Source organism: Colias croceus, chromosome 24 (assembly GCF_905220415.1).
Source record: "Colias croceus chromosome 24, ilColCroc2.1".
Lineage (NCBI taxonomy): Eukaryota > Metazoa > Arthropoda > Insecta > Lepidoptera > Pieridae > Colias > Colias croceus.
The window spans coordinates 3,077,848-3,096,429 of NC_059560.1; the positions used below are offsets into that span (position 1 = coordinate 3,077,848).

An 18,582-nucleotide genomic window follows, 5' to 3' on the forward strand; every position below is an offset into this window, starting at 1 on the left:
TATGGGGAAAATTTATTTTTTATCTGTAGAATCTTAATAATGTTTTAAATATGAACTAACTGATAACCTAGCCAAGTTACCTTACCCTATTGCTTTGATTTTTGACAATTGACGAATTTATTAAATATGTAAGAGAGTAAATTTGTAATGTGTACATATTGCATATGTGGAAATTTATTGTTATTTATATTATTAGAATATACTACCAAATGTGAACATATTTCTATATAAAATAATCAATGATAAAATGGACTTGGCGTAGCACGTAGATTTTTTATGAATAAGACTAAGGACAAAGAAATATAATATAGAAATCGTATGTCATAAGATTTCCAGAGTCCAAGCATAAATTATAAATAAACATCATATAAACCAATAAAATATTCAAGTGAAAATCTATTACGTTTAATGACTAGTGACGTTAAACCGTTGTTAATGGTCCACTACGCCCACAACACGCAGAAACGATACTAAATCGCACATTCTAACTTGTATACATGGATTTATATCCCATAAACATTGACATTACACAATCTACTTCATTTTACTAATTAAAAATAACAATCGGTAACGTTAACAAATGAAATATCGAAAACAGCCGCTTTTATCTCGATAATATCGACTACGCGCCGAACCTATCGACGATATAACAAACGTTAACCGTCAAAAGTACCAGGCGCACATAAACGATCAAAGGTTAACTATTTCGGCTGCCAAACACTCAATAAAAACTTCTAAACTTCAACATTGAGCGAGAACGAGACAAATCTATCTGTTTTAATCTCCGTCTCCCTCGGTGTACGTAAGTTGACAAGCACTGGGTGAACGAACTTTGAGAGTTTACTGGGCTAAAAGTTGAATGTACCTCCGTTCGCGGACATTACGAACAAGATAGCAACTTTACCATACACAGCATCCGCGACCGATGTATTAAGAGCATTTAATTTATATTGTATTATGGACGTCACATTGCGCTGGTAGAGTCGATTTTCATTCGCTGGAGTTATGATTATGAGTCGTTTTAGAATACGACGTCAAGTTTCTCACGACTACTCCTACAATGACTCAGGCGTAGTGAGACGAGTGTGCGGATATGATTTGTGTGTATGTGTGCGTGTTTAAGGTTGGTGTAGTCTTGAAAATAATTTCGCGGTCACATCGCGCTGGTGGGTTCACATAGCTTGAACCACCTGTGTCTGTTGCGCGCCTGGTTATTTATATCTAAGAGCAAACTATGTACTATACATAATATATAGAGAGTTTCTACCTACTTAGTTTGCGATAATAGCTATCTAGCATACCTAATTGACGTCCTAGGACATTATACTTCCGCTTTGTATAGAGGTGAATGTAATCGCATAACATTTTCTATGCAATATTTATGTAACTAATTATGTTATCGCTGAAATATGCCTAATGTACAGGCAATTTGTCCGCAATACAAGATTAATGTCAATATATTGCTTCCTGTAATTATAAGGATTATATCAATAAGATTTCTATGACGTATGAATAATATTACTGTATGTAAATCCTTCTATGTATCCAATTTAAATGATAAAACTTAGCATTCCTGTGTACTGTGTACTCTCTCAATGTAAAAAAGATTTTTTAGATAGAAGTGGGGGGGGTTTAAATACCAATAAAATGAATAGAACAGAGCAACTACTAATTCCATTTAATTTAATAAATAAATATATAATTTTAATTACAATAGTAATTTTAAAGTAGTTGACGTTTTGTTATACATCAATTGGTAGGGCCGTTAGGAATAGAGATGATCAGTGGCTAATACGTAAGTGTCGATCAGAACTGAAAATGTAATCGTAAACAAAAGAGGAAGTAAGATATAAAATAGTTCAATATGAGGAAAAATCTATATTTAATAAATGTTTAGATTAGGTAGAGTTAAGATAGTTTACGTTCTGTCCCCGAAGTAGCTGGTATTTATTATGAATTTCCTCACGTTCGAAAAATTCTAATTATGCTATGTTTGATGTTAGATGTGCAAATGCTATTAAAATATGTACAATATAATAAATTGCAAGCTTATGTTAACCACTTATTATTTTATCACGAAAGAGTGAATAAATAACACATTTTATTAACATAATATAATTAGAATAAAATAGAAAAAGATCTTTAAATTCTTACAATACGTTTATTGAATTATTTTGAAATTTAATAGAAAATAATACAAAGTAACTTTTTTGTAAACTTTGGTACAACAGTATTCAAAACTATCTACTGTCTTTTGAGTGATTGCTATCGATCTCGTCATTTCGTTAACTGAAGCTACGCTTAAAAACTGTAGTTTGATGCACTGTATCTCTCACATGGCAACTGCTACATGGTAATTGCTCGGGTCAAGGAACCGAGCAATTACACCGACTAATTCACAAGCAATTAATTTAATCAAAAACGATTCACTCATTTCCGTGGTGCTTGGTGCCAATAAAATAAGACTGATTTATTGTCCGTCCTGCAGGTTTTGATATTTTATTTATTTGTTGACAAGTTTATGTTGCAAGGACGTTGACCTCGAATTTTGTATACTAGGTACTTGGCTTGTACAATAGGAAAAAAACTTATCAAATGAAATGGAATATATTTATAAACATGGTAAACACGGCAAAATTTACCTTATGTATAGCTATGACATATTATTTTTCAACCAATTGTATAATCTATAGGTACTACTATTATAAAGCTGAAGAGTTTGTTTGTTTGTTTGAACGCTCTAATCTCGGGAACTACTGGACCGATTTGAAAAATTATTTCAGTGTTAGATAGCCCATTTATTGAGGAAGGTTATAGGCTATAGTTCATCACGCTACGGGCAACAGGACTGGAGCCACGGGGGTGAAACCGCGCGGAGCAGCTAGTTAAATAATATATGTATATAAAATAGCAATAAAAATTTACGTCATGTTATAATATTATAGGTATGTACCTATGATACATTTATTTCTTTGTCTGTATTCCATAATATAGATAAGTATATAGAACCATTATCATCAAAAATGAGATTACTCTAACTCGTAATTATTAATGTATTTTTCCCAAGAGGGGTTTTTCCCATCGCTATAATTTACCACTACTTACTGGTTTCATGCAAAAATTTGTAGAGATTTGACATAAATCGAATAGTAATGGACTCTCGTATCAGGAATAATACATAGAGTATTATCCTACTATCCTACTCCTACTAATCCTACCCTACTAATATTATAAATGCGAAAGTTTGTGAGGATGTGTATGTGTGTGTTTGTTACTCTTTCACGCAAATACTACTGAACCGATTACAATTAAATTAAGCACACATCTATATGTGTGCTTAATTTAATTGTAATCGGTTATGTGTTAATCCAAGTTACCCTCTATAGGGTAACTGAGGGTAACTTGGATTAACACATAGGATATGTTTTATCCCGGAAATCGCACGGGAACGGGAACTATGCGGCTTTTTCTTTTTAACGCAGGCGAAGCCGCGGGCGGAAAGCTAGTTTAATATAAATTAAATATTGAAGATCGTATGTAATTGTGGTAGTAATAAGTCACACAATATTATGTGGGTCGAGTCTTGCTTTGTTTTTATCAATAAAGCACAGATAAAAAGTTTCTCTATGCGAGATCAAGTTATACCTACTTGCAGTTTTACAAACATATGCAATGTTTAAATAAAGGTGCTATTTACAATTCAAACGATATTTACGCAAACGAAAGTGTAAAAGAAATCTATGGCAGGAGATATTAAAGTGTGATCAATAGCATTAGCAGTTTAAGAGCTAGCGCGCAAAAGCAAATTTTGTCTCCGCAACTATTTTGTGTCTCCCATCAACTCTATGGACTAGTAAGAAATTGCGCGCACGTAGCGACGCAACTTCCTATAGAGTTGATGGTAGAGACAAAATATGTAGTTGCGGAGACAAAAGTTGCTCTTGCGCGCTAGCTCTTACTAGGTATGTAATATCACAGTAATATGTAGGTTTGATTTCAATTCATATATTTTAACCTATCAATTTAATTCAAATTTCAAGATTAAAAACAAAATTAATTGACGATCTCTTTTTTTTAAAGCTATTTTCAACCACAGCGAAAAAATATTAGAATAAAGAAGTTTGATATAAATATGAAATTGGTTTTAAAACAATTTTTTTATTATATTTGCATGTTACCATGTTTGCGTGTTTTGATAAACTTGTTATTATTATATAACTAGCTTTCCGCCCGCGGCTTCGCTCGCGTTTTCAAAGAAAAACCCGCATAGTTCCCCCGTTCACGTAGGATTTCCGGGATAAAACCTATCCTATGTGTTAATCCAAGTTACCCTCTATACGTGTGCTAAATTTCATTGTAATCGGTTCAATAGTATGTCTGAGAGTAACAAACACACACATACATATCCTCACAAACTTTCGCATTTATAATATTAGTAGGGTAGGATTAGTATTGATGATAATGGTACTATATACTTACGTATTAGATAATTATGGGATACAGACAAAGAAATAAATGTATCATTGGTACATAATAATATAATATTATGACATGTAAATTTTTATTGCTGTTTTATATACATATATGATTTACGCATAAATAGTCTTAAAAATATTTCACACTACACTTGAGTAATAAAAGCCGGGATTTAAGCGGCAAAGTAAATCCCTGAAGGATAACCTAATCTAATTACCAATAACTTGATAATCTCTATTTTAATTATTACTTTAATATAAGTCAGTAAAAGTTACCTACTGTCTAATTTTCTACTATTATCTGCTAACTCATACAAAACGTAGAGATCGTTTTGTACATACGATGATAATTAATTTACCCATTATATACTCATTTACATATTAAACCATTAAATATTTTGGAATTTCATCATAAAACAACTTAAAACTATTGGCTTACATGATAGTACATAACTTCTCTTGTATGTAATATATGGGCTTGTTTGCATGCACTTTCTTATTTATGAATGGACGCCTGTATGACATTGGTCACCGGAGTCAATGACCTCCGTATGTAAATAGTGATTTTCTCTATTTACTATTGAATTCTTGTCGTAAAAGTTGCCGAAAACGTGAATATTTAATTCGATTTATTTGCACATTTATCTTTAAGGATAGTATGTCGAAAATGTATGTATCTTCCTTTATATTGATATTAATTTACCATCATAAAACGATGTTTAAAAAAAATAAAAAATATACCGGCCGCTAAAAATATATTGAGAACTCCCCCCTTTTTTTTGAAGTCGGTTAAAAAATACTAGGTAGGTACATAATTGTTATTTAATTGATAAAAAATACTAACAAAGCTTGCCTTTCATCCTCCATCCATCCTCATCATCATCATGAATTTTTTTAACACTTTTACACAGCTGTAGTGCAAACAGGAAGCCTATAGTTAAATAACTTACAGGAAAAGACAGAGTACAACTTATTTGGCGGCCTTATCATTTATAAGTGATCTCTTCCACGCAACCACGGTAAAAGGTAACAAGCAAACAGAAGATTTCAACAAGTCAATCAAATGTTATGAGTAATTGTTTCCAATCCTACGAAACAAATGTAAACAAGCGAATGAGGAAAATTCACAACAAATTCTATTCAATAAAGACGCTCACGATACGCAGACGATATTAAGAAACACGATTAACCTTTCAAACGATACAATCATGTACTAATCAAGATAATAATTTGGTTCGTTTTCTAATATACCAAAGTGCATTGTCTTATTGCAATCTGTGCGAGAAAACGCCGTGGTTTCCACAACTTTCTATAAATTACTTTCACTTACAAACAGACACATTGCCGTGACTTATAGTTCTATTTGAGATTTTATTGTTTATTTACATTTAGCCTGTTTGAAGAGTAACCTCGTTTTTATGGAATGGTTTATTGCAACTTTGAAAACAAATGCTGGCACATGATGACTCTCTCACCCACTCTCACCACCCGTTTGAAAACGACACAAATTAAATAAATGAAATGATTATAATATTATGATATTATGATATAGATGAATTAACCTTTACCATTATGTTTTAATTCAGAAAAATTCAGGTCATTTCTCTCCATGCAAATATAAACGTTTAGCAAAGTACGGCACCCTCTGAAAGTGAGACAGATATAAATTTTAAAAACAACATTATCCCTATTCTCTACAACTCTATATTATTAAGTTATAATATAATATGCATCAATATTTATATCAATTATTTGTTTTAAATTGTATTAAATAGAAATGTGTTTTAATTCACCTTCGAGTGAATTTCAAGAGCTTACAACCATTTTTATGTTTGTGTATTAAACTTTGGTAACTAAATTAAGGTTTGTGTTTGACAAAGCACTCTAAAGCACTAAAATAATTATATTTAGCTAGATAAAAAAAATATCCAGCTTCTATTTTAAAACACATGTTGAAAGTTAATTTCGTCTCTTCAATTTAATGACAGCGTCAAAAAATCTCTAATTTTATAACTTAAAAGGGCCGTACCCAAATAAATGTTATCTACATTAACTCCGCCAATAAAACTAAAAGGGAAAACCATGTCCATGGAATGCAGAATGAATTCCACCGTCGAAATTTCTAGAAGCTTCGATGCGGGAAAAACTTTAACAATTAAATTCATTCTCAATTTCTTAAGACTTCAAAAGATGAAGACAATAAAATAAGGAAGAAAGAAACAAACAATGATATAAAATGTATGTTTCTTAACAGTAATATAAGAGTACTTACATATTATATTGATTCAATTCAGTACTGTGTAATTTTTTTGTAAAACTCCACCCTTTTCTTACACCTGCATCTAAACGCTCAACTGCCTACGCATCATAAAGTGGTTGCGTGTTTTCTAATAAACATCAGTGCTTAGAAGTTTTTCTAAAGCAATTAAAAAAAATATTGTAGAGAAATTTAGCCCACAAAACGTGCGATTACAAACTTAATAGAATGTAACAAAATAAAACATCAAAATAAGTACGCACTCTTCTTGACCCAGTTAGAAGATTCTCGAAAAACAACCAAGGAAAAATACCAAACAATCGAACTGACCTACAAAGCGTCTTTGTAGCGAGCCACCACGGTTGTTAAAAGTACCCAAAATATGTCCTGGAGAATGTCAAGAGCAAATCATTACACTTTCACTGCTTTCTCTGACCTGGTTTCAAAGGTAGGTCGGGTCGGTGGCCTTCAGAAACCACCACTTTTGGTTTTATCTGTCACTTTCATTAATCTATGCCGATGTAGAAAGTTATGACGTGTGCAGTAAAAGTGAACGAGCAGGGAATTGGGTCACGGCCTCACATTCATCGAAACAATTTGGAGGTTTAAACGACCCGTTTATGCCACTTGACGTCAGAACACAGAAACTCGCGGGAATGCTCGAACAACTCAGTATGCAAACAATTTGCGAGGAATTTGTTTGTTTGCAAAATGAAGAAAAAATGTACATGATAAGACGTTTTTTAAAAATGCATGAAGAGCTTTTAGCATATATGTAAATATTTTAAAGCATTAATTAATAACAGAGCATTAGTAAAGATATGGGACCAGAGACTATGAAGGTCCTAAACCGGCTAAACGCTTTAAAAATATTATACGAAGTAGTGAGCTACACCTTGGGGAAATCTGAAAATGTCCATATAAAGATTCTTCAAAACAGTTCTTGTCAAAAAATAAAGGAGTTTAAATCTAACCACCAGATTATAAATATAGGTATAATATGTTAAAGACTGAACTGACTTACTGTAAAAAAATATGAACTAATTACAAGAAAATTGTTGAATCAAAGTTCAACATCTATTATCTACGGTTAATACATACAATTCCTAATATACAGTATTAGTGTTGTGGTAATAGTGATTATAATTATTTATTATTTATTTATTTACATCACATAGAACTTACTATCATTACAGGTGCAGGATTCTAACCTAATTCGACAGTGTTCTTTTTTAAATTAACAAAAACAAATCTCATCTATCAAACATCAACATCATTAAAATTAAAAATAAGTACTACTTACATAACAATTATAATCTTAATACAATTAACATTCCCGACAACATAAAATATATAAGATCAACTCTGAAAAATCACTCAAAGTACAAGAGAACACATCTATTTTATTGTGTAGGTACTTCGTTAACTGTACGGAATGCACAAAAAATATATTGTGTTTTTTATAGTAACATTTAACACCCATCAGTTAATGCCTAGATTGGAAAACCATTTGAATAACATTACAAGCATTCTTAGATAAAATTCCATTAACTATGATTTGTTTCGACACTTTTCAGGAAATGTGCTGCTCTAGAAACATTGCAGTGCAATAGATATATGTATTTATAATTACTCTTCGCTAATACTCCACTGCCAGAATATTTATAACTGATACATTTGCATCAAAAAATCTGTGACAGAGTCGTCCCCTGCATCTGTCCGTCTGCCTGATTGCGATAAACAAAGAACTACTAGGTACACAAATTTTTATTGTTATCAGCAATTGAAAAATTGCTGATAACAATAAAAATTTGTGTACCTAGTAGTTCTTTGAATTGCTGATAACAATAAAAATTTGTGTACCTAGTAGTTCTTTGTTTATCGCAATTGCTGCGTGGTTCTCGATGCAGTTTCAAATGTCTATTTTATTTTTATTTTAGACAACACAGCAACTGGCGAAGACCCGGGCGGAACTCTAGTACCTATTATGTACATAATTTACAAACTTGTCCTTATAATATCACTATAGTTAGATGTTGGATGCTGGTAGTGGTTTTTTTGCAATATCACTGTCATACTTTTCAATTTAACAACCATTTCAGCCCCGGTTACCATTTTCGATTATGACAGCAGACTGTTCAAATGTACATACCATATTATTAGTTATTACATAGGTAATAGAGTACGAACCTGAAGTTACTGTAGTCCACAAGTACCTATGCGTGCAAAAAAGTGCATTCCTCATTCCATATATCACTGTCAATCGCGATATTGTAGGAATTTTATACAAAAATATCTGGCATTGTATTCTTTTAAACCAATCTGTTAAACAAATCTTTAAAACCTTGCCCTAATTCATATTATGTATTCATTTATAAAAATAAGTGTGTACTTAATGAAAATTGTATGAATGTTCCTCGCATCTATAAATATGATAAACTTTCAAATTTAATTTCTTAAACAGAAATGATGATTTTGCTATTTTTAAAACAAACAAATATATCATAGTATTTTTGACCATTTAAATTTCTCACGTACAAACAATTTTAAAACTAAAAAACTGCCAGTAGGTACCATGTAAACATGTGGTCGGAAGACGCGGTAAAAGTTGCCGAAAAGTCGTTGACCGCTGCGTTTTTGACCTTAGCAACGATATTGTAGCAAACTGGGTGCATCCGCGGAGAGAAAGCGACACACCCTTGTTTCCGCGGAAATGAATTCAATCAATTTTGGGAATGTCATACGTCAGGTTTAATATAAACCGGTTAAAGCCATTATTTAAGAAAAGAAGAAGAAGAACTTTATAGGTCTTTGTTTTGTGGTTTTATTTGTTGAAACATGTAAAACAATGAATAAATCCTGTCATAATCTCCTACAATCTCCATACATGTAAGCATGTTTAATGTATATTATGTATGACACAAAAACTACTGTACGCAATAATTACAACTTAAATTTTTCTACCTACCTACCTACCCGTTTTTACCCAACCCATTTGTTACTAAATCTGTGACCTGAATAAATTCTAGTCTCTTGACACAAGAATTGGCATTTTTTTAAAACTCAAGGAGGCAGAGTAGGTAGGTATTTATTATTACTTTCATAGGATTCCAACCACAGAACGATTAATGGTTATGTGATTCCAGCCGTATTATACTCTTTGAATTGCACCGTTCGAATTCGTTATGATGTAGGTACGGAGGTACCTTGTGGAAAAGAAAAGATAGAGAAATATAAGTCATAATTATTGACAATTTTAAGAAATTGTTTATTATACTGTTGCTGTTCATCTTATCTCAACTCATAATGCAAGTGAAATTAATACTTGTAAAATATTTTTGTTAATAGCGCCATCTATGATGTGAATATTGAATAAATTAAAATTAACAAACTATATTATTAGGCTGCGTTCATCAAATGGAATGTAGATTACTTACAGTTTAATTTCGCTTGCTTTGTTTAAAATAATATATCATGTAACTCTATATGTAACTATTCTAAATGTATTTAATATTTTAATAACGCGTTTCACACTTACACTTAATAAATATTTTTTCTGACTTATTACCACAGAATAAATAGCATCGTATACTATCAAATTGGCCAAACGTCATGCATTCGTGTCGACTGTCAATAGAAAGTATTGCCAACTAGTTAAACTTCTCATAATTAGGGTAGTTTTCTATAAGTTCGAATTTCCTTAATAAATAAAATAGATACGTCCTAAACAGTATTAGTTATTACTCTCACAACTTTAAAATGAAAAATGGTTCAACAGTTGTACGACCAAATTAAAAGTTCAATAAAAATAAATATTCAGACATTGTTGATACTTATCAATAATAAATTTATATGTGCCCATAAATATATTTTGGCTTTTTGGTAGATAAATAGAATAAACGTTAAATGATGTTAGTTTCTTTTATTTATTAACAGTTGGTATAGAAACATTAGGGAGAATATTTAATCCATAATATAGCGACTTTCTATTTTAGTCACGGCAACACTGTCGGCTGCCATGATTTGGACTTGGAGTTTGACTGTCATCGTGTAGTCTTATTAGCTGACCGTATAGGTATTTTCAAAATGTTTTACGCAAAAAGTATAAGCGGTGTATTTACCATCGTTACTTTATTAATAGCGCCAATAATAGCAGAATGGAATACACAAGACTATATTCGAAGGGAACATTCATTAACGAAACCTTACCAAGGTGAGTGACCTGTGCCTACGACTAGACATTGTGCATTTTCAAGTTTATTAAATCTAATTATTTTATTACAGCAAGTGGTATGGCCATGCCTTACTGGGACTTTTTAGGTAGCACGATAGTTACTTCAAATTATGTTCGACTCACACCTGATCTACAATCAAAATCAGGCGCAATTTGGAATACTCATGTGAGTATTGGTCTTTTTTTATTCTTGTTCTTATAAACGTTTATACAACCTCTAATACTGAATCGAAAAACAAGAATACAATCGATGATATCCATATTATACTTCCGATATGTCCAGGTTAGAATTAATCTATCTATATAAAAATTCTTTTATGGTCTCTTCATTTTAACAAACTGATAATGAACATTGAAGCTCAATTATATAAATTATCAAGTCAAATGTATTGATGAGTAATTGGTATTTACTCAGAATTTGTTTTTGTTTATGTCTTATCATTGTCTTTGTAAGACTAAAGACATGTTCCATTATTGTTACATTGATATGAGCTTTGTTCTTATTATTAACTTGTACCTACTCAATAATATTATTATATTCACAAGTGTCTTAAGATTTAATTAAATATGTTGTACATTTACACAGTAAGTCATAGCTGGCATAAATTCATTTAAAACATATAAAATAATTTAGTATAATGGAAAAAAAAATAATTTATATTTTTCTATTTCTTCTTGTGATCCTTGACCTAAGGTTGCCTGGAAGAGATCGCTGTATTAGCGATAAGGCTGCTTTTTGTACATATTTCTATCGTTTGTGTTTTTTGTTATTGATGCAAACAAAGTATTCATTCATTCTATTTTAAAAATTTGTAAAATTCAGATTTGAGTATGTACTTAAATATATTTCTGGAAATTACCATCTACAAGGAAATTTATTAATAAATACATTTTGGTAGCTAATGAATCATTCCAGCTGATCAAATAGATAAGAATTTGTTTTTTACTCTTTACTAATTTTATACTTTAGATACTGAGAGTATCCTACTTCCTATTAATAATATTATAAATGCGAAAGTTTGTGAGGATGGATGTGTTATGTGTATGTGTGTGTTTGTTACTTTTTCTCACAAATACTACTGAACTGATTACAATGAAATTAAACACACATATAGTGGGTTACTTGGATTAACACATAGGATAGAATTTTATCCCCGAAAACCCACGAGAATGGGAAGTGTGCGTTTTTTCTTTGAAAACGCGGGTGAGACCGCTGGCAGAAAGCTAGTGTTACATGAAGTATTCACATTGTAATAAAAAATGTATGGTTGGAATTATGATAACATTTGAAACTGTCTCTCTTAACAATATTGTTTAGTTCATGGTCATAAATATAATAAATTAAGAATAGAAATAAAATGCAATTTACAATGTATATTTTATCATGTGTATCGAATTGGCATTGATACAGAAACCAAGGTCAGAATTTATATTCAAGGTTAACTTATTATTGAACATTTTGTAATACAAAGTATTGTTAAAGAACAACTTTGTTATTACAGATTTCTCTTTTTCTGTCAAGTTTTCTTCTATAATATAAAAATGAATCCCAAAATGTGTTTGGTAAGCGCATAACTTGAGAACGGCTTAACCGATTTCGTTAATTCTTTTTTTATAATATTCCTTCAAGGAATATTATAAAAAAAGAGTTCGAGGATGGTTCTTATGTAGAGAAAACGGGAATATGTACCACTTGCGAAGCCGGGGCGGACCGCTAGTATTCTAATAAAATTGTTTACTTCTTAAATATTTTCACGTCTTCTATAATATTTAACAAATAATATGCTTTACTTAATTTTTCTAGACTCTTTCGGTGACTTAAATATAAACAACCAAGCCAGTTTTAACAAATTAATACAAATGTAACACTAAGTAAACACTTTCAAACTTTTCCTTGTTTAGTTATAATAATAATTTTATTACTTATTCTGTTGAAAAGTCAATAAGTTCTGAATAAACATCATATTTCAGTTGAGAAATCAATTGTGAAAACTGTTATCACTAACTACAAATACATTTAGCTATATTATATTATCTAAAACATTACCATACATCCTCCATTAATACCCCAATTAAGGAAACTGGATCTTAAAGATATGCAAGGCTTAAGTAAAAGAAAAACTATTTAGAGAAATTTTCACCAAATCCCCTCTTGTAATCGATTCTCATGTATTCTTTAAAAAAAATCATTAAGAATTTGAATGCTATAAAACAAAATATCGAAAAACTATTTAACTGTATTTATTTTTTACAGCCATGCCACACTCGCAACTGGGATTTGCAAGTGCAGTTCAAAGTCCATGGACGTGGTAAAGACTTATTCGGCGATGGTTTCGTAATTTGGTATGTGAAGGATCGTATGCAGCCTGGACCTGTGTTTGGGAGTAAGGATTACTTCAATGGACTCGCTATTGTCATGGACACGTACAGTAATCATAATGGTGCTCATAATGTGAGTATGTTTGTATTTAGCTTTTAGAGGAAAGTATTGATGTAATATTAAATATACTGATTGAACTATGCGAGGTTTTGGAAAGCCACTAATAGATAGATTATATATTAATAACGACTAATGCATTGATTATTCAATTTCAATCATTATACATATCCATATATAAATATTTACAATGATGGCTGATCATAGATATTAAAGCTCCCTATACAATCGTGATTGACCCTACTTCATTGTGAATAAGGCCCATTTGGAAATAATATGCATTTATTTGTAAAAATTTGTACGAAAATTACGTTATATCCACAGCATCAGCACCCATACATATCAGCGATGATAAACAACGGTACACTGCACTACGATCACGACAGAGACGGTACCCACACGCAAGTGGCGGGTTGCGAGGCAAAGTTCAGGAATTACAACCATGACACATATATATCTATTGTGTATAGAGATGATACTCTTATTGGTAAGAATGGCTATTATCCTAATCCATTTAGAGACTAATCCAACAAGTCAATATTGGTTCATCCATCGTTTAGTTTTAAGTGTATAACAACTAACAAGCACAACTTTCTTTTATATGTATAGATTATTATAAATACATTAATTAATAGTATATAATATAATTTACATGAATAACTACTTCATATGTGATATTTATGCCTAATAAGATTATCATTATAGAAATAAAAAAAAAAAAAAAACATTTTTACTTTAATGAAAAATATTTGTTTCGATCGTCAATCGGCATAGATGTTATTCAATACTTATATGATTAAAAGGTCAACTATTCTTGTCTATTTATACAAGTAGTGGAGCGCCGTAAGGTTTATACCTCGGAATCCAGGGCCAGTCAATGAATCTTAATATAAACCTTGAAAATATGTTTTTAATAGTATATAGAAAAATGTTAAAAAAAATTTTTTTCGCGCTCTCAATTTTTTAAAAATTATTATAAACAATTATTAATTTTTTGGAGTTTTCATTGATTTATATTAGTCAAAAGTCATATTTTAAAAAGAACAATTACTATTACAAACTTGAAAACTTGATCTTGGATCTGTAGGGACCGCAGATATACCGATGAAGGTCGGGTTGGAGAATAGAGGGGATAACAGCAGCTGTTCGGTATTGTTCATGGCGGGCCCTCACAGGATAGTACACGTTGTAACTTGCTAGACTTAATACGTAGCTGTTGTTTTCGTTCCGAAAAATATTTATTTCAGACTAGATTTCCGCCCGCGGCTTCGCTTCGCGCGCGAAAACCCGCATAGTTCCCGTTTCCGTGGGATTTCCGGGATAAAAACTATCCTATGTGCTAATCCAAGTTACCCTCTATATGTGTGCTAAATTTCATTGTAATCGGTTCAGTAGTTTTTACGTGAAAGAGTAACAAACATCCATACATCCATACTTACAAACTTTCGCCTTTATAATATATATTAAGATTTTTGTTTATTAAAAATTAATGTTAATAATTACTGAACATTACTGAGTTTTAAAAACTTTGAAAATAGTGGCATAAATTGTAAGTATTTGTTTTTCATTTATATTATGCATATATGCATATAAAAATATAAGTTTGATATGTGAAGACAAAAGTGAATATTGTCGCAATATTTATAAAAGAATTGTAGGCGTGTTAGATATTTTAGTAGCTCAGGGAACTAAATAGGCTAAATATCACGCGGATTGTTGCATGCGTTTAAAAACAACGCTAAAACAGACTCAGAGGGAGAAAAAAATTCATCCAGTAACAATGCAAGTAGATGCAGCAATGGAGCAGATTTTCAAATATATTGAAGAAAATGATGATTGTCAATTTTCACTCGCAGAATTAAAAACAACCTACAATCTATATCAACGAGATCGACGACGACGACAACAATGTACAATGATGTAACAATGTGTTTAGTTAATGATAATTTTTTTTGTAACTTATTTTTTACGATAATCTAATAAATTAACATTGAAGTTACTCTGCACATATAATTTATTACAAATAAAATTAAATTTTTCACTATAAACACTTTTTCCCCCTTCCGCCTCTCATTTTTCAGTAAATTGTTGTTAAAAATTGTTGTAAATCGAGATCGGTCAAATTTTTTTTTTTTAACTTTTTTATTTGAGGTTTTAATAATGCAGTCTCATACTTGATATACAGATTCATTGACTGGCCCTGGGTTCCGAGGTTTGACCATTTTTATGCCTTACGGCACTCTACTAAAGGCAAGGATTTATAGAAATAGTTCGGATTAATTCATACAATCTAATCTCATTGATATTATTGCATTTGCTAATCAAATTAAAGAGAGTTATGCATTTAAGTATTACTGTTTCTATTATTATCTATAATATAAAAATGAATCGCAAAATGTGTTGGTAAGCGCATAACTTTTGAACAGCTGAACCAATTTCTTTATTTCTTTTTTTATTATATTCCTTGAAGTACGAGGATGGTTCTTATGTAGAGAAAACGTGACGTGAATATGTACCACGGGCGAAGCCGGGGCGGACCGCTAGTATTAAAAAAAAATGATTTTGCATATTTCAAATTATATTCTGAAAGGAAATTTACATAAATAGTTGTTTATAGATTCTTACCGCCTCTTTTCTGCAGTAACGGTTCAAAACATTTTGTTCAGTGATAAATAATACCTATACAGGGTGACTGGTAAGACGTCAGACGCATTTTGACGGGAGCTTCTTCTCATGAAACTGAACAACTTTTCTTCTACAACTTTGCTGAATTCGTAGAAAAAAATTTGGACTTTGTATGGAAATCGGTCAGCTGATTAGCGAAATTTCCTTACAAAGTCCAATTTTTTTTTTACGAATTCAGCAAAGTTGTAGAACAAAAGTTGGTCAGTTTCATGAGTAGAAGCTCCTGTCTAAATTCGTCTAACGTCTTACCTTTCACCTGGTATATTACAACAATAAAAACCTTGCGAAAGAAAATATATATTTAATATATTTAAATATTCTAGATAATAAATAAAAAATATATTACAGTATCAACAGACCTAGAAGGCAAGAACGCATGGAAGGAGTGCTTCAAAGTCGAGAATGTTCTACTACCAACTGGTTACTTCTTTGGAGCCTCCGCTACCACGGGCGACTTGAGCGATAACCATGACATTGTAGCTATTAAGATGTATGAGCTGGATTTGTTGGAATCGGTAAGTTTTTGCACAGATAATTTGAAATTTGTCATATTTATCAAACTGAGAAATAGAGACATGAATTATGTGAATATTAATGATATAAAAGTCTAGATTATAAGTCAATAAGTGAATATATGATGACAATTTTATAATTTTAATAATGGTTGATTATGAAACAATTTGTTTGGATGACAATTAACATTGATAAGTCCTTTTTTTAGATTACCAACTGCATAAACTTGAATTTGTCGGCATCAAGCATTATATTTTTTTTTCCATTTAAGTTTTTAATTTGAACAAACAATAAATAGATCTGCATCATCTGCTTTACATTCATTTTATTTATTTTCTTCTAGCAAAACAAGAACGAAGACAGATCACACATAATACCATCAGCGGCGACGTTCGAAGCGCCGCGGGAAAGGATAGAAGACAACAAGCCCGCCATGTCGGGCGTTAAAACCTTCCTCTGGATGATGTTTATAGCCATTGTAATTATCGTACTAGTTGTACTCGGCATCATGTGGTACCAGAAACGACAAGAAACATCCAGAAAACGCCTTTATTGATCAAAATATTGAATATACTGGCAACATTTGTGGTCTGTCAAGACTCTGTTTTATCTGTGAAATGTAGGTGACTGGAATATTTTTTGTCTGTGGCGCAGCTGTCACTTGTCATGTTTTGAATATGTAGGTAATGTAATGATGGGTAAAATTAAATGTAATAGGGAACAATTTGATGAATTGTAAGTGTAGTTTAGAATTTTATACCTACATGATAAAAAATACAAAATTTTGAAGCAATAAATATATTGTCTAAGTAATTCTTTGAATGGAGTTGGTTCGAATAATTGAAACCCAAAAATATGATAGACTGAATAATTCTAAAATTATAATTTATTTATACTTTGCTGGTCCTTTCAAATAATTAAGTAATTTTAACTTATTTTTGGGTTTTCTTTTATATGATAGTAATATAAAATACATCACACTAACGCGTTTTGGTCATTTTAATAACAACCTGTTCCAATATAATATGTAATAATAATAATTTTGTTAACAAAGTACAATCCAGTATGCAATATTTATAAAATAAATGGAAACATATCCATACATTAATACCTATTATTTTCCTAAATAACTAAGTCACTTCTTGTATGTAATATTTAAATATCTACATAAGTATTTAGAATAAAAATATTTTAAGTATTTACTTTTGCCAGTTACATTAATTATATACTTGATTATACAATTTTATTATCATCCCTTTTTTGTTATAATTAGAGCTAGCGCGCAAGAGCAACTTTTGTCTCCGCAACTATTTTGTCTCTCCCATCAACTCTATGGGCTAGTAAGAAAGTGCGCGCACGTAGCGACGCACCTCCCCATAGAGTTGATGGGAGAGACATAATAGTTGCGGAGACAAAAGTTGCTCTTGCGCGCTAGCTCTTAGATAAAATACTCCCTTAGTTTGAACTGCTCAATTGTTCATCTTTTTTATCGATTGTCTTATTAATTACGTAATACAAATTGTAATTTGTCTATTTTTCTGCTAGAATTCATTTAGTTCATAATAATAATCCATAACAAAATTATATGTTCCTGGTTATAAGTTTGTGATGTTATATTATGAATAATGATTTTGTAAAAGACGAATAATTGTTAGGATGATAATATTATACAGATATGGTACAGTTAATTTAAGGGATGCTTATTATTAAAATTGGACTTGGGAGACGAGATTTGTTAAATGTTAATAATAACTTACATTCGTATAAAACTTTATCACAGATATTATTATTGTATAAAATTTGGTATGGTCTCACATTACATAATATACATTATAACATAGTTTATTTATTAAAATACGTAAATCTCGAAAATTATAATTTATGTGATTTTAATAAAATTCTAAAAGTACTAAAATCGCATAAATAAGTCGTAAAGAATGCATTAGATGTTGTTTCCAAGATTGTAATACTGTGTTTCCAA

At 30.9% G+C, this 18,582-nt stretch overlaps 1 protein-coding gene across 1 annotated transcript; it reads left to right on the forward strand.

The window, feature by feature from the left end:
- The first annotated feature begins 10,346 nt into the window (after positions 1-10,346).
- On the forward strand, positions 10,347-17,508 carry LOC123702684 (vesicular integral-membrane protein VIP36). Its single transcript, XM_045650462.1, has 7 exons — positions 10,347-10,365; positions 10,796-10,945; positions 11,017-11,132; positions 13,221-13,418; positions 13,728-13,890; positions 16,437-16,603; positions 16,945-17,508. The coding sequence occupies exons 2-7, from the start codon at positions 10,819-10,821 to the stop codon at positions 17,155-17,157; spliced, it is 984 nt and encodes a 327-aa protein (XP_045506418.1). The 5' UTR covers positions 10,347-10,365; positions 10,796-10,818; the 3' UTR covers positions 17,158-17,508.
- Positions 17,509-18,582: the final 1,074 nt, after the last annotated feature.